At 43.0% G+C, this 25573-nt stretch overlaps 3 protein-coding genes and 1 pseudogene across 5 annotated transcripts; 2 read left to right on the plus strand and 2 right to left on the minus strand.

Annotated features, from left to right (window-relative positions):
• Positions 1-2131: 2131 nt before the first annotated feature.
• Positions 2132-5525, plus strand: LOC136477117 (uncharacterized). 2 transcript variants are annotated; one of them, XM_066475149.1, is made up of 10 exons: positions 2132-2232; positions 2347-2599; positions 2692-2850; positions 3106-3153; positions 3267-3326; positions 3479-3571; positions 3667-3810; positions 4196-4303; positions 5042-5093; positions 5171-5525. In XM_066475149.1, the coding sequence occupies exons 2-10, from the start codon at positions 2495-2497 to the stop codon at positions 5206-5208; spliced, it is 807 nt and encodes a 268-aa protein (XP_066331246.1). In that variant the 5' UTR covers positions 2132-2232; positions 2347-2494; the 3' UTR covers positions 5209-5525. The 2 variants fall into 2 exon arrangements, with proteins under 2 accessions (XP_066331246.1, XP_066331245.1); XM_066475148.1 differs by lacking the exon at positions 2132-2232 and having other exon boundaries at positions 2249-2599.
• Positions 5526-6262: 737 nt separating this feature from the next.
• On the minus strand, positions 6263-9024 carry LOC136477120 (mediator of RNA polymerase II transcription subunit 15a-like). Of its 2 annotated transcripts, none has more exons than XM_066475153.1 (5): positions 8800-9024; positions 8611-8722; positions 8170-8248; positions 6669-6782; positions 6263-6554 (listed from the first exon to the last, which is right to left on the minus strand). In XM_066475153.1, exons 1-5 carry the CDS (start codon positions 8865-8867, stop codon positions 6463-6465), a joined length of 465 nt encoding a protein of 154 aa, XP_066331250.1. In that variant the 5' UTR covers positions 8868-9024; the 3' UTR covers positions 6263-6462. The 2 variants fall into 2 exon arrangements, with proteins under 2 accessions (XP_066331250.1, XP_066331251.1); XM_066475154.1 differs by having other exon boundaries at positions 6669-6779; positions 8800-9019.
• Positions 9025-14958: 5934 nt separating this feature from the next.
• Positions 14959-17705, plus strand: LOC136473151 (mediator of RNA polymerase II transcription subunit 15a-like). The gene is made up of 4 exons (XM_066470834.1): positions 14959-15225; positions 16353-16464; positions 16760-16880; positions 17368-17705. Exons 1-4 carry the CDS (start codon positions 15041-15043, stop codon positions 17394-17396), a joined length of 447 nt encoding a protein of 148 aa, XP_066326931.1. The 5' UTR covers positions 14959-15040; the 3' UTR covers positions 17397-17705.
• A 318-nt stretch (positions 17706-18023) lies between these two features.
• LOC136475401 (uncharacterized) lies at positions 18024-18552 on the minus strand (annotated as a pseudogene).
• Between the last annotated feature and the right edge of the window lie 7021 nt (positions 18553-25573).

A 25573-nucleotide genomic window follows, 5' to 3' on the forward strand; every position in this document is an offset into this window, starting at 1 on the left:
TAATAACTTAGCTAGAACCAACAACCTTTAGCGACTTTGCCGAATTTTTTAATATACCTAAACCTAATTAATTCCAATCACTATGCAATTTCATACACTAGTCCATACGTCATACTGACTCATAGAAACCAAAACATCTGGAACTAATTAACCTGTTGTTCAATATAATTAAAAAAATGACACTTTTAAACCTAAGTTAAATTTTAAAATCCGAGAAAATCGCTTCGGTAAATCCTCTTAGACCTAAATCTTGGTGCTAAGCAAGCTCGTAATACCAGAGGTGTTACACGTCTCGGGCCAATTCTTCACGTCAGTAGCTAGATCATGGAGCTGGCCAACCGCCCAACCCGCATTTAGCCACAGCCGTGCTTTAGCGATGGCCAATTTCTGAGTTTCGTCGCCGCCAGTCAGCTCACCACTGGAGCAGAGCGCGACTGGGGATGAGGCCCTATCCCTCGGTTGAGGTCCAACTAGTCATCCCTTTGCGTTCGCCTTGGTCCCCTCGTGTTGTTGCTCACCTTGGTTTGGTAAGGGACGATGCGAGCAGGGACCTGACACGGTCTTGCCATGCTCAGGCGCCGCCGTCCAGTGCAGGCGTACGTGCCCAGGGTTCCTCGGGTCTTCTCCGTTCCTACCGATTGTGCGGTTGGCTTCGTGGTAAGCCCCTTTTACTTCCCCGCCACCCCTATCACCTCTCTAGACCGTAGAACCGTCAGAACAGGAGCATCGTCATGGAATATACCCAAAGATTTAGCCTTAGATAGGAGTGCTTGTAAAACACTATTCACGTATCTGAACCTTGATTGTTTCTGCTGGGTTTCAACTTTAGCCTATCCCAACTTGTTTAGAATTTAAAGGCTTTGTTGTTGTTATTGGGTTGTCGCATTCTACTCCCATACCTTAAAAAACTCAAATGCACATTAATGTCTCCTCTCGTGGCTGACGAAAAAGAAAAGAGTAGTCACATGTGCGTATGCAAGAGTTAGATCTCACACGATATGCAGCTGTGTATGTGTGTGTTTATGGTGCAAAGATGGCCTTATAAAGATATCTTTAAACAAGTAGACAAGTAGTTTCTATTTCTACTGGTGATTTTGATAATTAAATTAGGTTTAAAGATGTAGTCTTATAAAGAATGATGGATTGGGTGCCATCAATGCAACTATATGGAGCCATATGTCACGGACAAAGGAGTGGGCGATCTGTGGGGAAACAAACGAGTGCACGGATGGATTAGCAAACCCTACCCTGGAATCATGACAGTGTCTGTATACAAATAAGTAGAGAGGAAGCAAGTGTCCATGGATCGAATCGTAAAAGCAGCGACAAGGAGCCGCCACGGCTCAAGGAAAAGAATCAAATTGCTTGACAATTCCCGTCATAGGGGGGGAGGGAAGGAAGATGGAGAGGACGTACATCATATTGACTATCCTATTGCGCTCCTCGGGCTGAAGCTAGGTGCGCCAGTCGCCTCCGGCGGGGGCAGCCGCGTTAGGGTCGACGCCACCGACGTCAGCGATGGCGGCAGGGCCGTCCCCCAGCGTGGGGCGCCAGTTGGCGGCGCCGTCCATGGCTTTGGACTCGACCGCCTCTCTTGCTCTTTCTCGGATCTGATTGCTGACTTCGATCGATCTGCTGGTCGACGAAGGAGGAAGTACCTCCTCCCACCCCTCTCTGATAAGAGAGGAGCAATTGTAGCGAGAAGTGCCGTGTAGGAGGTCAAGGAGCGACCAAGAAAGGCATGAAAGAAAAATGAAAAAGAAAGCTCGAAGTCAAAGCTAACACGCTAGACGTCATGGGCTTGGGATACTCAGCCCTGGTTTAGTTCTCAACTTTAGCACTATGTAAAAAAAAATTCCCCGTTACATCAAATTTATGGTACATACATAGAATATTAAAAATAGATAAAATTAAAAACTAATTACACAGTTTAGTTGTACTTTACGAGACGAACATTTTAAGCCTAATTAGTCAACGGTTGAACGATTATTACCAAATATAAACGAAATGCTACAGTAGAGAATCTGACACTATACAAACTTTGCACGTTCAGATTCCAGCCAACTAAACGCACCCTCATTCTCTTACAGAAAAGGCCCATCACTTAGTGGGCTTCGAAGAGAATCCATCCCAGTAGTCTGCCCGGCCCACCCTATCTTCGTCGCCATCTCCGTCTGCCCGTAGGTGTGCTCCTGCGCGGCGGCTACGTGTGCTCCTGCGCGGCGGCGGTTGGTAAGCCCCACCTCCGGTCCCAGCCACCGTTCTGTGTCTTCTGTGCTTCTCCTCCGCCTCTCTAATGGTGATTCAGAGTTGCTCTTCTTTCCACTGTGGGTTGCTGATTTCCAGAGCGGCGTGGAGGAGGCACTACCCCCTCTTCTGGGCTCTCAGGCCTCTCGTGCCGCCGCCGCCGCCACTCCCACAGCCGCCCACGCGCTTCTTCGCCTCCTCCTCCTCCTCCCGGCGCTCCACCAAGAGATCCGCCGCAAAGACGCCAATGGACTCGGCTCCCGCCGGCGAACCCTTCTACGTCGTCCGCAAGGGGGACGTCATCGGCATCTACAAGACCCTCAGCGAATGCCAAGCTCAAGTCGGCAATTCGGTATCTGCCTTCTGCCTTCCGTGACTTTCCTTCCGTTGCTGGCTTGCTGTCGCTGACCATGCCCCTACCGCTGCTGCTGCTGCTGCTGCTAGGTTCGCGACCCTTCTGTCACTGTCTTCAAAGGTTACTCTCTGCGTAAAGACACCGAGGAATACCTCGCGGCGCGGGGGTTAAGGAACGCTCTCTACGCCATTGACGCAGCAGATGCACGAGATGAATTGTTCGACGATCTAGTTCCCTGCCCTTTCCAGGTAACGCAAACAATGCTCTGGGCTTGTAATTGTAAATTCCAGCTGCTTCAGAGCCACGCTTTGTGAGGAGATTCTACAATGTTAGCGTCCACCAAGGCAGCAACCGTTTGCTTGCTTTTATGTAATTAGGGTTGCATCTTATGTACTAGCTGGATCTGATTGCCGGTCATTTCTGTACATGGTATTCAGTTTTATACTACCTGACTTTTGGCGTAACATCTCATGAGATGTTCACTGTGCTACTTGTGGTTTCAGCAACCTGATGGAGGTGCATCCTCTACATTGAAAAGGTCACACGAGATTGTGAGTAGCATTTTTTCTTTGTCACTATAAGTGTGAATAGGTGATCCATTTCCATTCAAAAGTGACCTCTATATATATCTCATTTACTCGCACCAAAAAATCATTTTCTCAAGGAAACCGGACCATCAAAGAAGCATCCCAAAGTTGATGAGCAGGAATTACCTGATAGTCATGTGAGTATGAATAATGCAACCCGCACTCTATGCATTGTTTATTGGCTCGTTTCTGTAGTTGTGGTTTGTTACTAACATGTATATTTTCAACTTATCTTTGCTGTGATGATACATGAACCTGTGCTCATCAGCAGTTTTGACCTTTTTTGCAGCTCTCTTGTATTCTTGAATTTGATGGTGCCTCTAAAGGAAATCCAGGGAAAGCTGGTGCTGGAGCAATAATAAGGCGGATAGATGGTTCTGTGGTATGTAGCCAACTGGTAGCTAAACTGATGTGTTCTATTTATATTGAATTATCATACCTAGCTGGTTACCGTGTTATGATCTTTATTTACTGAAGATTGCTCAACTACGTGAGGGTCTGGGTATTGCAACCAACAATGCTGCTGAATATCGTGCATTGATCCTAGGGCTGACATATGCGGCCAAGAAAGGGTTCAAGTATATTCGTGCTCAAGGCGATTCTAAGCTTGTCTGTAACCAGGTCAGTGGTGATAGCTTTGTTATTTTGTAGCTTATATGTTCTTTGTTCCACTGTGAACTATCAATAGAGATTTAGCACTGTGCAATTCATTCTGACTTCAAATTCCACTAAGGTAATAACACCTCGAATGTGATTTTGCCATACAATTATCTTCGTTCTTGTTATCATTTCGTTCAAAGAGCCCTTGTTCAAATCAGTTCACATTGAAATAAAGACTTTATCTCAAAATCTCTGCATACATAATCTCGTAAAAACCTATTTTTTCATAAAAATGTTGTGAAACCTAGTTTGTAGAGCTTTCAGGTGAGAGTCTCGAGCAGCTGGAAATTGTAGTGATGTTAATTTTTTTCTTGACAAAAGTAACACATTGTGCTTTCTGGAGCAGGTCCAAGATCTCTGGCGTGCTAAGCATGAGAATATGGCTGGCTTGTGCAAGAAAGTTAAGGAGCTAAAGGGAACATTTCATTTATTTCAAATCAGGCATGTTTTGAGGGTAGGTGTCACTTCTTTCCTCTGTTTTCTGACCTTGTTCAATTTTCTCTTAGACCAGCCAGCTTTGCAGTTTGCCATGTTCATGTGCTGCGCCATATCATATTCTACTGGCACCATTATGCTGGCCATGCAAGGTTTTATGTTGACATCACATACAATCAATTCTCAAAAGATACCACATGGCAGAAACTGCCCCTCAAAAAAGGTGGCATAACCTGGAATTACTTGTATGAGTCTTCTTAGACTCCTATCATAATATAACGATACACAACTCTCGTGCGTGCTTGAAAATAAAATCCATTCGGGCACTGTATGGGTGTTGCATAACAACTATTTCGTGCGCATTAGCATAGCACTATTTTTTTTCTTGCGGTTGAAGTAGTGAAAAGTGACACACAAGATCGCTACATGGCCAGTTCATGATTGCTTCAGGTTGCCTCAGAGTCAAGTACTCAACTGCTAATTAACATATTTATTGGAGCAATTTCCTCTATCTGTCTAATACGTATCGATTTTTTTTATTTGATAAACATTTAGATTGGCATATCTAATTCTCTATGGATTGATAAGACCATCTGAAAGGCCCTTCAGTAAAACATAACTTTCTGCAAGAGTCCCTTTTAACTGGATTCAATGTTGGTCGGAAAGTCCCTCTCTATCAAAAAAAAAAAAGAGGGAAAAATGTAAGTAGCTAAACCATGATACCCCTGACACTCATGCTGCCTCGTTTGTTTCTCAGGAATATAACTCGGCTGCTGATGCTCAAGCTAACTTTGCAGTAGAACTTCCTGGTACGCTTGCTGTGTAACCTTGTGAATTACTGGCTTCTATGCTAATTGTATTAGACCTGATTTATTTGTCTCTACAGTTGGTGAAGTTCAAGAGCAGTCGAACTTTTCATGCTAGCAGTTTTGTTGTGCTAAGTGTGGTTTGTGCTGGGACTGAATCTACGTCACGTTTGTTCAGTTCCCATTGACAGAAAAGGAAGAGACTAAACAACAGCTATAGTGGAAGTGGTAGTCGGTCTGATATATCTACAGGGTATTGAACAGACTGAGATGCAATATTGGGTAGATTCCTAGGAAATTTAATCGTCTCAAAATTCTAGATAGTGCACTGTGCACAAGTTGATTTGTCCAGGACCGGTGTTTGCTGATATACAATGCTTGTATTCGGAACATATTACTACTAGAATGAAGGGATGCACCCTGAAACTTTTGTTACTCTTTTCTGTATGTTGGTTACTTGGTTTGTGTAGGTGAGGCTAAAGTATAAATTAATTCAAAGTGTGTACTCCCTCTGTCCCAAAAAGAATAATGTTATGATATGCGTACTGGTCAAACTTTCTCAAATTCGACTAGCTTTATAGAAAAAATATTAGCAACATTTGTATCACTAAAGAAAATTATTATAAAAATATATTCTATGATTTATCTAATGATACTAATTATACATTATAAATATAAATATTCTTTTATATGTAATCGATCAAAGTTAAAAATATTTGACTTCTCGAAAAATGAGAATGACATTTTTTGCTGTGTGGGGTGGAGGGAGTATGTTTGAAGAAACAAAAACTTTCTATCAACCTATCTTTTCACTTGCTACAGGTAATCCTTAGATGTCCTTGGCTAAGTAAGACAATAACATGAGAAGTCATCAATAAAGAAAAAAATAATATTTTCACCACCCCAATAAAAAGGAACATCAAATGGACAAAAATGGTTTTGTGTGTTCAATCGTAACAGTTTATGTGAACCTTATATTAACTCCTTGCAGATGGTTGCTTCGATATTCGTGAGGTCTTATTTGCCCTTAATGTGAATCCACATATATGCCGGCCAACAAAATCTTCATTTTGTTATGTTATTACCTAATCTCTTGTGCCAAAAGAAAGCATATCATTGTGTGCATCACACTTATTTTCGTAACTTGTTCAGCATGGCTTTAGAAAAAAACATCATGAAGGTTGAAATGGCATAACTGATCAATTAAAGTACTGGCACCACAATAATATGTATATGTATTCTCTCGTCTACATGCATAACCTTAAAACTTAGTACATCCAACTTTCTCATAAACACAAGATTTCTGCTACATTCGAAAAACATACATACACTCTTTAAGTACAAATCACAGACATACAGACATATACATGGATTACTCTGCGAGTCCTGATCCCTTCAATACAGTGCCTTCATTTTTATTATCATGTGCTTTAGTCCGCTTATGGGTTGGATCATAAGCAACTCCTGCATAACATTTGACACATGAGTAATAGCACTAGAATCTAACGAGTAGGTATTACTAGGACCTATAATGAGTAGATTCTAACTTCCAAGCATGCAGAAAAATATTGTATACACCTTTTTTTTCAAACCATATTTTTCTCTTCAAGCAATCCTTCTTAAAATGGCCACCTTTTTTGCAGAAATGGCATCTCAACTTCTTTTGCTTCTTCCCTTTGCTGCTACTACCTGCTGGCACCATTATCCACCATGAAAATTGATTGCTTTGTATAACCATTTACAGTTCATGTGCATCACTTTACACACCATCAAATAACATTTAATTGTGAGTCTGTGAAATTAGCAACAGCAAATTATTCCCTATAGAGATACAGTGACAATGAATAAACGGTAAAGATTTAGATACAAACAACTTAAAGATTTTTCTTAATTAGGCACACAGAGTACTAGAGTTTCATAATTAAGCATGCAAGGAAGTTACTTTGAATCCTGAGCAGGACGTTAGGGATGTGGGCGAATTCAGAGTGTTAGTATTGTTGTCATCTGACAGCAATGGCTTATATAAAATCAACGGTAAGTTATTGTACACATAAGAGGCAACGATTGACATAGACATGACACCAATGGTAGTGACATCAATGCTTTGCAATTCTAGGTCCGCCTCTGGAGCCAACCTGTACCCAATGCCCCTTCGACAGTGGAATCAGGGCGATCACTTACCCCTGCCGGATGTGACCTGTTCACAGAGTCCATAAAATTGTCATTCTACTGGACATTCACAGCAACCTCATGTTTTCTCATCAGTTCAGTGTCCACCCAATCCAGATTCCAGAAAACCTATGAGATCATGACTTGGACATAGGAACTGAGCCTATAAAAGTTCATTGATGATATGGAGGCACACCTAACCCACCTAATCTAGAGTCATCATCAAGGAGAATCTGGATACCTATGATTCCTCCTAAGTTGATCTAGTTTGCTACAGACTATGACTTGAATTTCATGCACAGGCATTTCGTTTGTAAATTTCACACATCGATTAATTTGGAATTTAGGGCTTCAAGTTGAACAAAGGCTTGTGTTGAGGAAAATTTTGGACGGCAGCTGTGAAAAGACAATGTCTCATCCAGGGCTGAGAATGGTACCCATTGCCTCAACCAAGCGAATGGGCTGAACACTGCCATTTCACGGCATCATTCTTAGGATTAGGAAAAAACTGCCCCCACAAGCCCATTTTAAAATCGAAGGAAGTTAGATGCTCAGATTATGAAAGGTGGGAACAACCTAGATAACATGTAAATTTTAAAGAAAAATGCATCCTTCGCGTTCCCCTAGTGGCCCAAATATCTTACTCATAGTCTATTTTTTTATAAAGGGCGTACCCAGTGCAGAGAGCTCCTGCTTTGTGCGGGGTGTGGGGAAGGGTGTTAGTGGCAAGCCTTACCCTCGCCTGTGCAATGCGAGGAGACCGCGACTCGAACCCAGGACCTTCCGGTCACAGGCAGTAAGACTCTACCGCTTGCACCAGGCCCGCCCTTCGGTCTATTTTTATAGTAAAAAATAAAAATAAATATATAGATAGCACAAAGTGTAATATTGGATTTATTGTGTATGGTACCTGGACCAGGGTTCTGTTGTGTATTTGCGTAACTCTCCATTGACAGCAATTTGAGAGAAATCTTCCGTAAGTAATCACTCTGAATGATACAAAAACAAGGATTGGAGTTGTAGTTTCACATTGATAAGTTTTTTTTAAGTGCAGGGTCAATATTTTCCTCCTGCATGCCCTAGTGTGATTAGCACAGTAAGCATGCATATTATCGACTTATGCTAACATGATGAGAAAAGGAAATGCTACAGGCATGTAAAAATTGGCCTAAAATCCTGGTAGCAGATTGTTCATAGATGGCTGTTTTCCATGTTTTTTTTTCTAGGTTTGCATTTTTTTTCCTTTTTTTGTGCGAGAATGTAGAAACTATGATTGACGCACCCACCCACCCACTCAGTGCTGACTGCTGAGCGCTGAGCGGAAAGTAGAAGCAGAGTTAGGTTAAGGTACCTGGCTAGTGGCTGCGGCATACACCTTGTCTTCAAATCGCACGGCAATTCTTTGAAGCTCAACCAGCCCCTCTGGCACTGATACCGGCAGATGCTTCCTCAGAGTCAGTACTCTGAATGCAAGACATGCGTCTGATTAAAGTGTCAGGGTGGCGAGGAAGGAGGCATGAAGAAAGGGGAGTGGGCGTACATCTTGTTCACGATCCTGCCGCGCGCCGCGGGCTGGAGCTGGGCGCGCCAGTCATCGCCGGCGTCCATGGCTTCGTGCTTCGTGGTTGGATCGGCGTGCTTGGAATGGAGTATTGGATGGATCTGTTCGTGCTAGGCGAGACGAGGAAGAGGAAACAGCAAGGCAACTGCGGGCAGCACCTCCCGACGACTCCTGTCCACTGTCCTGCCCTCTGATTCGTGCGCGCTGCGTTGGCGTTGGATTGCCGCAGTGGACCTCTCTCTACGTGTCGACCGTCGACGACGCAACTGTTGAGTCGAGCTTGATCTTCCACTGCGACTGCGGTCCCACTGTTCAGTATAAACTGCTAATACTTACGTATAAATTAATTAATTAATTGCTCGTCCCGCAATTTATCTCTATAGGAACTCACTTTCATCTCTCTTCGTGAGAGTTTTGTGTTAGACTCTTAGGATCACTAGAGTAGATCTAGCGGGTGATTTTATTTGTATTTGGAATAAAGCAACCTAGAACATGTACTGGAGAAAGAGAGAAGAAAGGATGAGAAGAGGGGAGGTGTTACCGACCATCGGTGGGCTTGGCAGAGGAGGAAGCCATGGTGACGGTGATGGTGGCAAAAGTGTCGGTGAAGGGTGGCAGTGGCGTCCGACGGCGGTGTGGATGTCAGGGTTGATGCAGGGGCGGCGATGAAGCTTCCCGTCGCTCATAGCGCACCTTCTCTATAGCGGATTAGGGTTGTAGGTGGGGTTGTGGCAGCGTCGGTGAACCTCGTGTCGCGAGCCCCGGCCCCCACCTCCTTTATATAGCGCTGCGCGACGAGGGCCCACCAGCCATATGTGCGGCTGGGCACCCCCAATCAGGATGCGGGATCAAGGCCCGAGTCGGCCGTTGGGTCGACTCGGTGATCAACCTAACCTTCTTCCTTTTGATCTCACCTTTTGTCTTAAACTTAAAATACTTATCTCTTGTCCCATTCCATCATAGATTAGCGCATAGAGCATGTCTCGTCACAACAGTTAGTACCATTGGATTAACAACTACAATGCACCTCTCTGTTTTGAAACAGATTCTCAGCTAGGCCCCTTATTGTCCAGGGATCATAGGCTTTCCCATAAACACATGCGGCTAAGTGTTCTATAAACGCATTGGGTGGTAAGCCTTTAATAAGCGGATCTGTAAGCATTTTCTTTGTACTTATATGCTCGAGACTAATAGAATAATCCCGGACTTTGTCTTTCACAATATAAAACTTTATGTCAATGTGTTTGACAGCACCACTTGACTTATTGTTGTGAGTATAACATACTGTTGGCTCATTGCCGTAGTACAACTTGAGTGGTCTATGAATGTCATCGACCACTTTTAACCCCGGCATAAATTTCTTTAGCCAGTTCACCTGCCCTGTGGCCTCATAACATGCTATAAACTCGACATACATCGTAGACAATACAGTGACAGTTTGCTTAGAGTTTTTCCACGATATAGCTCCTTCTGCAAGAGTAAATACATAGCCTAATGTGAACTTTCTATCATCTACGTCTCCCGCGAAATCTGAATCTGAATACCCCTCTATATGAAAGGAATCAGATTTCTGTATGTTAGCATGAGGCCTTTTGTGCCTTGCACATAATGCAAAGCTTTCTTTACCATTCTCCAGTGTTCTATTTCTAGATTACTCTGATATCTACCAAGTATCCTGGTAATAAAAGCTAAGTCAGGACGTGTACATACTTGAGCATAGTGTAAGCTTACAATAGCCAAAGCATATGGAACTGTTTTCATTCGATCGATCTCATATTGGTTCCTGGGATATTGGAATTCTCCAAAACTATTGCCCTTGACTATGGAAGCAGGTGAGGGCTTACACGCATGCATACTGTATTTCTTTAGAACATTTTCTAAGTATGCCTTTTACGATAATCCTAAAACCTCTTTTCTTTTATCTCGGTGAATCTCTATTCATAAAACAAATGAAGCTTCACCGAGATCTTTCGTATCAAAATTTAAGGACAAGAACTTCTTCATCTCCAGTAGTAGATTAACATTACTACTAGCGAGTAAGATGTCATCCACATATAGGATTAGGAAAATAAATTTTTCATTCTTAAACTTTGTATAAATGCAATTGTCCTCTACATTCTCTTTAAACCCAAACTTTCTTATTATTCCATCAAACTTTAAATACCACTGTCTAGAGGCTTGTTTTTAATCCGTAAATAGATTTCTTCAGGTGGCATCCCATACGTTCTTTTCCTTTTATGACAAAACCTTTTGGCTGTGCCATATAAACATTTTCATCTAAATTCCTGTTAAGGAAAGCCGTCTTTACATCCATCTGATGTAATTATAAATCATAATATGCCACTAACACCATTATGATTATAAAAAATCCTTATATGAGACTAGAGAAAATGTCTCATTGTAATATATTCCTTCTCTTTGAGTAAAGCCTTTCGCCACAAGTCGCGCTTTAAATCTTTCCATATTCTCTTTAGAGTCATATTTAGTTTTGTAGACCCATTTATAGCCTATTGTCTTGGCTCTTTTAGGAATTTTTTCTAAGTCCCAAACACCGTTGGTGCTCATTGACCTCATTTCATCATGCATGGCTTCAAGCCACTTCGACAAGTGAGCGCTTCTTATGGCTTCTTCAAATGAGATGGGATTACCCTCCATTTGAAATTCATCTTCACCCTCCATTTGGAATTCTTCACTAGCATAGACTTAGGAATCATCAGAAATGGCTGATTTTCTGGCTCTTTGAGTCCTTCTAGGGCCCTCATTAGTTGGCACTTGTTCCATGTGGGGCTGTTGTTGCTCTTCCTCATGTGCGACAACAGGCTCTATAGGATCCTGAAGGACAGGTTCCTTGTGTTCATTTATTGTCGCTACGAGAGAATTAACAACAGGTCCCATCACTACAGTGTATGGCACTGTTGGTGCAACAGCAATAGGTAGCGAGAAAAATGGCTCCTAAACCATTAGAGTGGGCACGTATACCCGCTTCTCCTCAAGGTTAATTTCTTACGCTACCATGCTCCCCCTAACCATCTCATCCTCTAAGAACACAACATGTCTTGTTTCTACAAATTTCGTATGTCTGTCAGGACAGTAGAAACGATAATCTTTTGACTTATTTGGATAGCCAATGAAATAGCAACTAACTATCTTGGAGTCTAACTTCCTAATGTTTAGGTTAAATACTTTAGCCTTAGCTGGACAGCCCCACACATGTAAGTGGTTAAGTGAGAGTTTCCTTCTTATCCATAACTCATATGGTATTTTAGGCACCGACTTGCTTGGTATTTGATTGAGAATATGAATGGCGGTCTTTAACGCCTCCATCCACAAACTTATCGGTAAAGTGGAGTAGCTTATCATACTTCTTACCATATCCATTTAGGTACGGTTGCATCTTTTAGCTACTCCATTCTGCTGAGGTTCGCTCGATGTAGAGTACTGGGCAACTATGCCATTTCCTTGTAAGAACTTTGCAAAAGGTCCAGGAACTTGGCCATATAGGGTATGTCGAACGTAGTACCCCCCACGGTTGGATCTTGCTATCTTAATCTTTAAATTGTGCTGATTTTCTACTTTAGCCTTAAATATCTTAAATTTATCCAATGCCTTTGATTTTTCCTTAATTGGATAAATATAGCCATAACGAGAATAATCATCTATGAAAGTTATAAATGAATCATAACCATCCACACTTTTTACAGGAAAAGGACCACAGATATCTGTGTGAATTATTTCCAAAATTTCCGCGCTTTGTTTGGCGTCTTTCTTTATTTTCTTAACATACTTTCCTTTAATACAATCAATACATTATTCTAAGTCTAGAAATTCTAATGGCGGAAGAATTGATTTCTTAATCAATCGTTCTATTATCCCCCTCGAAATATGCCCTAAACAACAGTGCTATATTTCGATGATACATTATGAATTCTCTTCCGCTTATTTCTTGCATTCATAGACGAGGAGGCATTCTCATTCTTAGTGTTTACAGCATTCACATTCTCACAAAGTGATAACAAATAAAGCTCGTCTTGTCGGAAGGCAAGACCAACACACTTATGATTAAACATAATCTTACATTGGCCATTACCAAAATGGCAATCAAATCCATCATCGTCTAAATGTGAAACACTTATTAAGTTTCTACGCAAAGAGGGTACATAAAGGACATCTGTAAGCTTAAGTACAAAGCCATCATTCAATTCTAATAGGAGTTCTCCAATGGATTCAACTTCAGCTTTGACTCTATTTGCTACCTTAATGTGTCTTTCTCCTCTTTGCAGGGTCCTCCTCGTATAGAATCTCTGTAATAAATTTGTAACGTAAATAGTTGCACTTAAATCAATCCACCAAGTAGATTTTGCATAACTTAAATATAAGGACTCATCTACGAAAGTAATTATGTCCTCACCTTTTTTCTCATCAGGTGCTCTAGGAACTCTGGACAATCTTTCTAGTAGTGTCCCTTCTTCTTGCACTATTTGCAGATATCTTTGTCTACTTGAACATGGTTGAATTTCTGATGGTGATCATTCTGTGGGGCCTTTCCTTGTGGCCTAGAGGAGGAGCTATTGTCCCACTGAGGTTTCTCTTGTGGTTTAGCGTTCTTGTTGTTAAAGTTCTTTTTTTTATTTTCCTTCACATGGTTGACGGAGTCACCATGTGAGCTCTTAAGCCTCTCCTCTTCTTGCACACACATGGCAATGAACTTCTCAATGTCCCACTTATCGGGCTGTAGGTTGTAATTAATGACAAAGGTTTCATACTATTTGGGCAAAGAAGCAAAAATCAAATGAATTCAGAACTCATCCTTGAGCCCCATGTCCATTGGCTTGAGCTTAGATGCCGTGCTGCTCATTTTTAGTATGTGCTCTCTAATCCCTCCACCAGTGTATTTCTCATTGACTAACTTCTTAATAAGAGTGCTTACATAAGCCTTTGAAGAGCTAGTAAACTGACTCTCTACCTTCTTTAGATACTCAGTGGCGGTGGTATATTTTAGGATTTATCCCCTTATTGGATCCTTAATGGAGTCCTTAATCAGCATCAAACACTTGCGGTTTGAACTATCCCACTTTGCACGATCAAGGTCATACTTCATTCTCACTAATGCATGGTCACACTGCCAAGTAGCGAAAGCTGCATCAGTCTCATTTTCTACCCTCACTAGGTCCTCAGGCTCAGTGGGACATGGAGAGATAAGTGCTAGATCATTGTCGGACACTGCAAGTGCTATCTCAAGCTTCTCTCACCATATGTTATAGTTGCTTCCGTTGAGAGACGGAATGGACGAGATAAACATCATTGGGTTGTATACTGAAAAAATATTAGAGAAAGTGAGAAAAAATTGACATAATAATTGCGTGCCTTAATATAACGTTGGTCAAAATTAAAACATACAATGTGCTTCTACATTAACTCTACATCACCGTTGGACAGAAATAGAACTAATACATAAAACTCATTAATAAGAATTATAATGTTGCTATCATCAACTTTGGTCAGAAAATAGCAATATCATAAATACAACATTCTTCTACATTAATTCTACATCACCGTTGGGCAGAAATAATATTAATGCATGGAAAACTCATGAATAAACTTATAATATTGTTATCATCAATGTTGGTAAGAAAAATAACAATATCATAATTTAACTTAGACAAATAGGACTACTCCTCTAATTAAAATATTTTCCTTTGGTTCATATTTAATTAGAGGATTAACATATTCATTTCAGCGGAAACATGAAAAAGCTTGAAAATAATAATTCTTGATCAGAAGCATTTCAGCGTACTCATCTACTCTGTAAACAAATTATCCCGTTGGTTCAAATTTGAGTAGAGATTGAAAACTAGACAAAAAATCATCAAAGTTGCTTTAAAAAATAATAAAATTAATTCATATGGATAGCAGTAACACAGCACGTGGCCCAGCAGCGAAAAAGCCCGCGGCCCAGCCGCGCGTGGCGCGCTCCCCTGCGCCCAGGCCGCAACCTGGTCCTGGGCCGGGATTTCTCCATCCCGCCTGAGCCTAAAGTGGCCCGGCAGCCGCCAGCCGTCGGTCCGATCCGACGGTCGCCCGTGCTGCTCGTTGGAACAAAACCCGCCGCGGCCGGCCTCCTCCCCAAACCCTAAGCCATTTGCTTCTTCCCCTTCTCTCTCCACACCGCAGCCGAGTAAGTGAGCGAGCGGCGGAGGAACCGGTGGCGGCCAGAGGAAAGATGGCGGCACCACCGCAGGCCCCCTCGCCGGCGCGCGCGTTCGCCCGAGGGTGCCCCACGCAGGGCGCCAACCCTGCCGCCGTCGCTGCCGCCGGCGGCGTCGATCCTAACGCGGCTGCCCCCGCCGGAAGCGACTGGCGCACCCAGCTTCAGCCCGAGGCGCGCCATAGGATCGTCAATAAGATGTACGTCCTCTCCATCTTCCTTCCCTCCCTCCTCCCCCTAATGGGAATTGTCAAACAACTGCAATCTTTTCCTTCCGCCGTGGCGGATCCATGTCGCTTCTTTTACGATTCGATCGATTCGATCCGTGTACACCTGCTTCCCTCTTTATTTTATTTAGATTAGATAGACAGTATCATGCTTGCTGGGTAGGGTTTGCTGATGCATCCATGCACTTAGACCTGCTGAACCATCCTTGCACTTGGACCTAACAATTCACACTTGGACCTAACAATTCGTCTACCTTTCTCTTATTTGTTTACCCACGAATCACCTACTCGTTTGTTCGTGACATGTGATCCATACAGTCGTGTTTGTTCGTGACATATGGATCCATACAGTCGCATTAATGCCATCCAATCCAATACATCATACTTTCTAAGATTATATATCTTTATTTTAACCAAATTTAATCATCAAAATTATCAGTAGAAACTACTTGACTACCTGTTTGCTTGCTATAAGATTCAAAAAAAAAATCTTTATAAAGCCATCTCTGCACAATAAACACACATAGAAACATATGCAACTGCATATCGCAACATTTGAGTTTTAGTACGGGTGTAGAATGCGACAACTCATAATGTGATTGTTTTTTTTCTTTCCAAACACTTCTCTATCCCCTAGTGGAGGGTAGGCATGGCGTAGCGGTAGGCTGCTGACTTTCTCCAATTTGTCAACCTCCTTGCAAAATAAGAAAGGTTAAAACCATATTCTTCCTAGACCCTCATCTTGTGTAGGACCTTTTAGCATTGGTTATGCGGTATGGCCCGAGTCTTTTTCTGCCAACTAATTATTAAGTCATGTATATGCCTGCCAATGGAATGTGTCCATTTTACCCTTGCCAGCACTTAAATTTTACCCTAGTTGCCACTTGAATGTGTCCATTTTTACCCTAGTTGTTCGTTCGGTTCAAAAATATGTATGTGCATTAGCGGTCCACAAATTCCATGCCCACTGTTTCCACTAGTGAACTATTATTTTTGTACATGTACTGGGGCTTCTGGTTTACTGGACTAATTAAATGGTAATCAAACACATTTATCAGTGTATCTCTCAATATATCACTTCTTGCATTATATATGTATAGAATGGAGATTCTGAAGAAGCACCTGCCAGTACCAATACCAGAAGACCTGGCTGAGCTTCACAAAATTGCCGTGCGATTTGAAGAGAAAATCTATACTGCAGCCACCAACCAGGTACATTTAACCTAACTCTAGTACGCTCCCGTACAGAGTCAGAATGTTTAGTCATGGGGTGGGCCAATGATATGGACATTTGATCTATGACAATCTTAAAGGCTTTTAGGTAAATTTTAGATGCTTGTAGATCTTTTTATCATGGTAAAATACATGATGGGGCAATGCATGGATACTCTGCTAATCATATTTAGGAGGCGTGGTATCAAAATATCATGGGCCCATGTAACTTGCACATGTAAATTGTATTAATGCAAAAACCACAACTTAAATCCTTTTGTTTTGTATCACTCAGTCTGATTATTTGCGGAAGATGTCTCTGAAAATGACAATGGTGTCCATGGAAAGTCAGACAAAGACCCAACAGAACCCTGGAAATGCTCAAGTGATTCCAAATCAGAACCCTCCTGGTCCAGGTACCATACACATCAAATGCAACATCACACCTTTTTTTTGTGCTATCAATGTATTTGCTTCTCAAAAAAAAAAAGAATGCAGGCAAGATATTCAGGGCATAGTTAAGTTTTCCACATTAAGAGAGTTTACTTCTCACTGGTGGAATGCATGCTTTTTATTTTCACTTGCTTCCTAATATGTTCATATTTGCATCTTACTATTTTTTTGTCGCTTTATTGTTTTAAAGGGCAAATTTGTTATTGCTAAAGTTTATTGGCTATCATAATATAGTGCCTGTTTGGATGCCGTAGTTTTAGAAAAACTATGGTATGAAGTAACTGTAGTTTTATAAGATAAAAGTGTGCAAAACTGTCGTTTACAGAGGTTATGAGTGGAGTGGAGTATCTAAAACTTCCAAAGACTACAATTTTAGCAAAGGTCTTGAGTGGATTATCTCAAAGTTCAAAAAGACTAAAATTTTAACAATACCATGTCTTTGAAAACTAGAAGGTTTTTTGCATCCAAACGCCCAATAGCGAAGTAGGCTACAACTTCACCAAAACCAAGGAAGAAGGCTACAAATTCACCAAAGAAGGGAATAGCGAAGAAGTTGATTCCAAGGAAGTTGAAGACGAACTGAGGTGTGAATTTGTAATGCCTATGTATGAGCTGGCATTTGAAAAACTCTACTGTAATGCCTATGTATGTGGACATGTATCTCGATCATGAAATTGTATCTCGACCTTATCCTATTTGAAAAACTCTATTGTAATGCCTGACTGTTGTAACGTAAATGGTACCTATGTGTTGTGTAAACCTTTATGAAATCTACTATATTTCTGGAATGTTATTGTGGTCATGAAATTGTGTCAATATTATCTTCAAATTCAAGCAAAATTTTGTCAAAATTTTGTCTAAATTCATACAAGATTCTTATCAAAATCAGACCACACGATCTGCATAAACAAGTGAAAAATGTCTCATGATTCCAGAAAAACATCTTCATTACATAGGACTTGGATATTATTACGACACATGCTTCACTTCCTAATAAGCACTACCACGACTAATTGAAATCCATCCTGTCTGCCGTATAACTCACACAACCACACAGACACACACGAGCTAACTCACACATTGGCTGACTAACAGACATTAGTTGTTCACTTCCATATATAGGCAACCACAACACCAATCATGACATAAGCCCACAAAAACAGAATAATCGATCACAATTTGCTTCGGCTCAGGCTTTGGGACATGAATCGGCTCAGGAATCGGCTCTGCAGGCTTCACCTTCAGTTTCCAAAGTTCAGCTACAACACTATCAAGTGTTTGCTTCAACTCTTGCAATTCTGTTTTCAATTCAGAGCAACAGTCACCTGATGCCTCCTTAGCCTTCAGTCAGTATTCTTGTGCTTCCAACTTCACATTCTGCACCTCAGGCCGAATGTAGCCACAGGTAGTTGGATCACCCTGCACTCAAAACACATAAATCAGAGCAGCAGCAAGAGACACAGTGAGATCATCAATGTCAAGAATCCTTTCCTTGATGTTGTACGAGCACTTGATATACCACTCGCCCAAAGTCGCCGGCTGCTTGCTCTGGATCCGAACCAATGGAACATGGCAAAAAGGGCACTCACTACTACCGCTACCCGTTGCACACGAGCCCGCCGAGGTTACCTTCATCGGGCTTCCAGTCCAGTTCCTAGCCTGGTGGTCTGAACCTGTCTAACTCGTGTAGGGTCATACTAATGGCCTGAACCTATCTAACTCGTGTGTCTCTGTTGCCTTCTTGTTCTCGATTACACGCATCTCTGCCGATCAATCTACCTTCGTAGGATACCCATCGGAGGACTGCCGACGATATTCTATCGACATTAATGTTGGTCAAAATTAAAACATACAATGTGCTTCTACATTAACTCTACATCACTATTGGGCAGAAATATAACTAATACATAAAACTCATTAATAAGAATTATAATGTTGCTATCATCAACTTTGGTCAGGAAATAGCAATATCATAAATACAACATTCTTCTACATTAATTCTACATCATCATTGGGCAGAAATAGTATTAATGCATGGAAAACTCATGAATAAACTTATAATATTGTTATCATCAACGTTGGTAAGAAATATAACAATATCATAATTTAACTTCGACAAATACGACTACTCCTCTAATTAAAATATTTCCCTTTGGTTCATATTTAATTAGAGGATTAACATATTCATTTCAGCGGAAACATGAAAAAGCTTGAAAAACAATAATTCTTGATCAGAAGCATCTCAGCGTACTCATCTACTCAGTAAAAAAATTATCCCGTTGGTTTAAATTTGAGTAGAGATTGAAAACTAGACAAAAATCATCAAAATTGCTTCTAAAAAAGAATAAAATTAATTCTTAAGCTCTACTGTTCATACAGATAGCAGTAACACAGCACGTGGCCTAGCAGCGAGAAAGCCCGTGGCCCAGCCGCGCGTGGCGCACTCCCCTGTGCCCAGGCCACAACCTGGTCCTGGGCTAGGATTTCTCCATCCCGCCTGGGCCTAAAGTGGCCTGGCCGCCGCCAGCCGTTGGATCTGATCCGACGGTCGCCCGTGCTGCTCGGAAGAACAAAACCCGCCGTGGCTGGCCTCCTCCCCGAACCCTAAGTCATTTGCTTCTTCCCCTTCTCTCTCCACACCGTAGCCGAGTAAGAGAGCGAACGGCGATGGCCATCGGTGGCGGCCAGAGGAAAGATGGCGGCACCACTGCAGGCCCCCTCATCGACGCGCGCGTTCGCCAGAGGGTGAGCGCGCCGCCATCGAGTGGCCTTGCGACGGTGCCCTGAGCCTGGTCCCAGGAAGATCCATGCGGCGACGAGGCCGCGCCCTCCGGCGGCTCCCTTCCCGCGCGCCGGTGAAGCGGCGGCGCGGTCTACTTCCCACGTGACGGAGGTGGTTACAGAGGTGGAGGAGCCATGGTGAGCCCCCTTTCTTTGTTTTCTTCCGTAGGGTTAGGGTTTAACCCGACTTGATTCGTTTGATTCGATTCATCTCCTTTTAAATGCTGAAATTTAGACTACCCTAGACTAGATCTACACATTAGGCTGGCTTTGATACCATTGTTAGACTCTTAGGATCACTAGGAGTAGATCTAGCAGGTGATTTCACTTGCATTTGGGATAAAGCAACCTAGAACATGTACTGGAGAAAGAGAGGGAGAAGAAAGGATGAGAAAGGGGAGGCGTTACTGACCATCGGTGGGCTTGGCGGAGGAGGAAGCCATGGCGACGGTGATGGTGGCGCAAAGTGTCAGTGAAGGGTGGTAGTGGCGTCCGGCGGCGGTGTGGACGCCGAGGTTGGTGCAGGGGCGGCGGTGAAGCTTCCCGTCGCTCACAGCGCACCCTCTCTAGATCGGATTAGGGTTGTAGGTGGGGTTGTGACAGCGTCGGTGAACCTTGTGTTGCGAGCCCCGGCCCCCACCTCCTTTATATAGCGCTGCGCGACGAGGGTCCACCAGGCATATGTGCGGCTGGGCGCCCCCCAATCAGGGCACGGGATCAAGGCCCGAGTCGTCCGTTGGGCCGACTCGGTGGAGATCAACCTAACATTTTGCACTTGCTCATGATCCGAAGAAAACACATGATCCAACCCTGCTTTTAGGCCTGGGCGTTCGGGTTACCCGATTTTTTCGGGTGAGGTAATTTGGGTAACCAAAACTGCTACTCGATATTAGTCCTGAAAAAATAATACCCGTAATTTCGGGTACCCGATAATTCAGGTTCGGGTTCGGGTTCAGGTATTCACGACATACCCGAATTTACAAAAAAAACAGCAAACTACACAAATATTCGGTAGCAATTTATATATAATTTCAGCAGCAATTTATATATAATTTCAATAGCATTTTGTAGAGAATAATGTAGTACGGTCACTTATTCAAACAAAGAATTATATTCTAATAAAGTGATAAGTTCAAGTGTTCAACTAACAGGACATAATAAATACAAAGATAAAGACAAATGTTTGGGTACCGGGGGATATTACCCGAATTACCCAAACTAATCAAAATCGCTATCCGAATTTGAGATCGGGTACCTCGGGTTCGGGTAATTCGTGTCCGGGTTCAGGTAATTCGGGTATGGGTAATGTGTATCGGGTATTTTGTCCAGGCTTACCATCTTTGACCACATTATGTGTTCTTCAACAGTATCTTTCACCTATGTTCGCTTGAACTTATCAGCGATGGTACACTATTTTGCTTTTATAACAAATCAGCTTCAGCCGGTTTATTGGCATCAGAAACCATCAGCGGAACAGTACTTGATAAAACAGTCGCTCTTTCTGCGAGGAGCTTATTTGACTGTCTACAAAAACCACTTTTCATACTGATGTCGAAACTCATGCGGATGTAGACGTCGGGACATAGAACTAAGGTTTAACATTGAAGTTGCTCTAATTAATTGAAATGGCCCTTTCTTTTTCTCTTTGATATGAACATCGCCATCTTCTTTGGCTGATTATTTCTATCGTCCTCTTCAATGCTAATCCGCTAACCTTCATCCACTCTATTGTCAACTGCGACTGATTTTGAGGTTATTTATTACTAGATCCATTTTTAGGTTATTTATTAGTGGATTAGAGAGGATAAAGAAGGATTTCAAGATCTAGGCTACGATGTTTTTAGTTAATAAGATTGTCTTTGTTCATTAACTCACAACTTTTTAGAGTACACAATATCATAGATGTAAACAAATATAATGTCAATAGGCCATATTATCATAGAGCTCACTCGACTGAGCCATCACATGGGCCACCTTATTGACCATCTTATGTGAACAAAAGTCACATAAGTAGATTTTCGTGCCAACTGGTTTAACATGAGCTATAACGGAGCCCGTTGAAATTTGATCTCTGGCAGCGGCATTTATATTTGGGATGGTTGGTGATTAGATACCTTATGGAGTTTATGTATGTGAGAGAGACATCCGCGCAAGAGTTCACGACACTAGGGAGCCACTGGTTGGAGAGAAGGAAGACAAAATATTTACGTGCACTTTAGTCTTCACGTGGCATTATTCCCTTCCTTGTTAATTCGGTGAATACCTTTTGTGCCTCGTATATACAATAATTATGATGGAAGAAGCAACAAGCAGCAAACCAAAGGAATAGTGCCCAATTTTTATGGCACAATTGCAATTTTTATTTCTATAATGGCAAATCTGCAATAACTACAAGTTGTTTTGTGGCAGTTTGCAATTTTGGTTTTCTATACTAGCAAATCTAAAGTAATTGTAGGGCGAAATAGTAAATAAGCAACTTTGCCATCTACTAAAAACAAAGTGCCTTCTCAGTCCTTCCTCTTTCCCCTAGCTATAGTAGAAGGTGACTTCTGTTCCAACGCAGGTCTCTTATGTTCTCTCTCGCCTCAAACAACCTCTTCAATGTTGGAGGATGGAAAAGCCATGATTTTAGCAGATCGTTTAGGCCCTGTTTGTTTCCGCGGCCGTGGTGCGTTTGAGCCAAATAAGCCGGAAAAGCCTGCCAAACGCCTGGCGACCGCCCGCTCACCGCGACCGCGCGTCCGCGTTAGAGCATCGCTCGTAGTGTTGTTCGAAACGCAATCTCAGGCCCATGATTTGGAAAACGCGGCTCGCGTTCCCACCCACCCGTGCTCGCCCCTCCTCAAGTGCGGGGGCTCCTTCCCTGTCGCTCCTTCCCCACCGCTTCCTCCCTCCACCCTCACCACCTCCCTCCGTCCTGGTTGCTGCCTCCCCTAGCCCAGATCCACCGTCGGTGGCCAGTTCTCGCCAGATCTTGCCTCCCGAAGGACGCCGCCTCCTTCTCGGCATCCGGCGGCCTCCTCCAGGACGCCAGCCTCCACCGGATCTGGCCTCTCGAAGGACGCCGCCTCCCTCTCGGTAGCCGATGGCCTCCTCCCTCCCGGTAGCGGACGACCTCCACTGGGCTCCGGGCTCCTCTGAGCTCCCGCCAACCACCTCGCCTCCACCAAGCCGCTTCCCTCAGGGTCTCGGCGGCCTCCACCAAGCTACCGAAATAATCTCCACAGCCAAACGCCCAGCTATTCTGACAGCAGATTCTCCAAATCACTGCTCATCAGATAATCCTGCTCAACTTATAAGTGAGACTCGAAAAAGCTCAAACAAACAGGGCCTTACATAACCTTCTCTACTAGTTTAGGATTTCAGTAGATTAGGGTTCAGTTACCTATGTTGATGGTTTCGCATGTCCTTTGGCTTCCTCCACTTTATCTCCAATGATTGTGTGGGCGGATGCATCACAGGCGCTTCAGCTTCATAGGTGGCATGGCGAGCTTCTTCAATTTCTCCAACGGCGATAGTGTGAGTTACTTCTCCTACTCTGTTTTGGAAGGATAGGAGATCTTGGCATCCTCGTTGATGAATTTCCTTTTGGGTTATTGCAACCGTGAATTGTTGTTTAGGTCAGTTTCTTGGTTACTAGTGGACTTCTTTTCCTCTTCCATTCTATTTTTGGTGCGTTGACGGTCGATGATCTTTCAACAACATTGATTTAAAATGGTGGATGGTTCATGTTACAGATCTAAGTTTTGGTGTCCCTTGTTGAGATGGGAGGCAGATCTTGTTTGCCTAGTTCTGATGTTCATCAACTGCGGACGGGAAGGAGGTTGTTGGTAAGAAAAGTCTAGAAATTATAGTCATAATTTTTCGTCATTCCATGTTCTTTACAAATGTTCAAGGTGTGATGTGCTAGTACCTTTTCCTTAATATAAAATTCATTGCGAAAAAATAGAATTTTTATTAAAAATAGTAAAAGAAGAGACAAATACGTCAGTTTTAGACTTGTAGTGGATTTCAGCTGTCGAGATTTTCATCACCTATCTGTAGGGTAGTATATTCAACAGTACAATAGACTGTTGAGTTAGTTGAGATATAGGCGTTGTTCGCTGGTCTCACAAAACCAGATCAGCCGGCTGGTTGCTCTCACAAAATACCGTTTATCAACCTGTCGCTACAGTGTTTCTCTCTCACAAAACCAACCAGTTTCAGTCAAGTTTCAGACTAGCAAACGGAGCCATAGTATTAACTAGTACATATATAAAATACCTATACCAGATTATAAGGGCATGTTTGATGGAACCCTGCGACTGTTGCCTGTTAACTCATTTGGTTTTGCCTGCTCAGGCTACGTCACATATATTTCATTTGGTTTGAAGTGTATGCCTAGCAACTTTGATCTTCATTAACTGTGAAGGAATTTCGCCAGGCAACGTTGCTTGTGAGCCAGGCGATCGTTTTTGTGTCTAGAATGTCCAGACCTGGCAAGAAACCAGGGCTGACGTGGTACAGGTCAGGCAATCTGTGCCCAGAATAGTACCCAGATAGCCCCTAAATTACTTGGAAGGAACCAACATGGTTTGCTCCATGTTTGTATGCATGCGGGACAATGGTACAAGCACTGACTATTCATATATAATAAAATCTCTAGGCTAGGGAATTAAATTACGGAACAAACGAGCAGGTTTTGCTCCATGTTTGTATGAGAAAAAAAATACTCCATGTTTTTACGAGGAAAACAAAAAAAAATGTTAAGAGTGTACGTGTCGGTGCGAAATGTGGTCAACGAGTAAATATTTGTAGTTTTGCCATGCATTGTGATCGGATGTGGCCTAGCACTCAATGACACATGATTTATACTGGTTCAGGCAACGGACTTTACGTCCAGTTGACGTCAGTTTGTGACTTTATTTCTGAGTCCAGGTGCTCGAAGTGTGTTGTGGGGTTACAAACGAGTGAGGAATGAGGTGGGGGGGGGGGGGGGGGGGGGCGTAAAAGGCCCAGTCGAACCCTAGTCCGAGTGGAAGAGAGTGACGGGGGCTCAAACATATGCTAAGTGTCGGAGTGTATGCTCTGTGTGCATCTCTGTGTACCCGAGCTTGCGAGTTGTTGAGACTCTTGAGACCGTGTTCGATAGCTTGTGTAGCCATCGAGTCCACGGATCCTCGTGTTTTAGGAGAGAGCGCATCCCTTTTTATAGTTGAAGGAGATAGCCTTACAAGTCAGAGAGAAAGAGATAGAGTGTATACGGACGTTGCCTAGTCTTGTTGTCCACGCCATCGGGTATGGGATGGCCAACGTCGCCCACTATACTGTTTACGCCACCTTACTGTTCATGCTCTGTTGTATCTGGCAGGCTGCACAGTGTTCGCCTGGTACGGCAAATGACGGCGCCCACAATACTATTTATGCTCTAATGCGTCTGGCAGGCTGTACAATGTTTGCCTGATAGCAAACGACGGCGTCCACAATACTGTTTATGCTCTGACACGTCTGGCAGGCTGTACAGTGTTCGCCTGGGACGGCAAACGACGGCATCCACGATACTGTTTATGCTCTGACGTGTCTGGCAGGCTAGTGTCCGTCTGACATGGCTCGACGGCACCGTCCTGTAGGTGTGTAGGACATAGCAGGGTACGGTCCTCGGTATTGTGATTGACTTGAACGCCTTACCTTATCTGCTCCGCCTGCTCCCCGGGCCCACACCGAGCGGGCGTCCCCGATCGGTCATTCCTAGTCGACCCCGACCGTGTCGATCAGGAAAGTGCAGCGAGCAGAAGTCCGGTGTATCCTCGGTCGGAGAAAGAGGATTGGAGTTAGACTATGGTCCCACCACGACCAGGCCTTCCGGTTGGGGCTCTGACTAGATCTCTTGGCCAGA

This window comes from Miscanthus floridulus, chromosome 8 (assembly GCF_019320115.1).
Source record: "Miscanthus floridulus cultivar M001 chromosome 8, ASM1932011v1, whole genome shotgun sequence".
Classification (NCBI taxonomy): Eukaryota; Viridiplantae; Streptophyta; class Magnoliopsida; order Poales; family Poaceae; genus Miscanthus; species Miscanthus floridulus.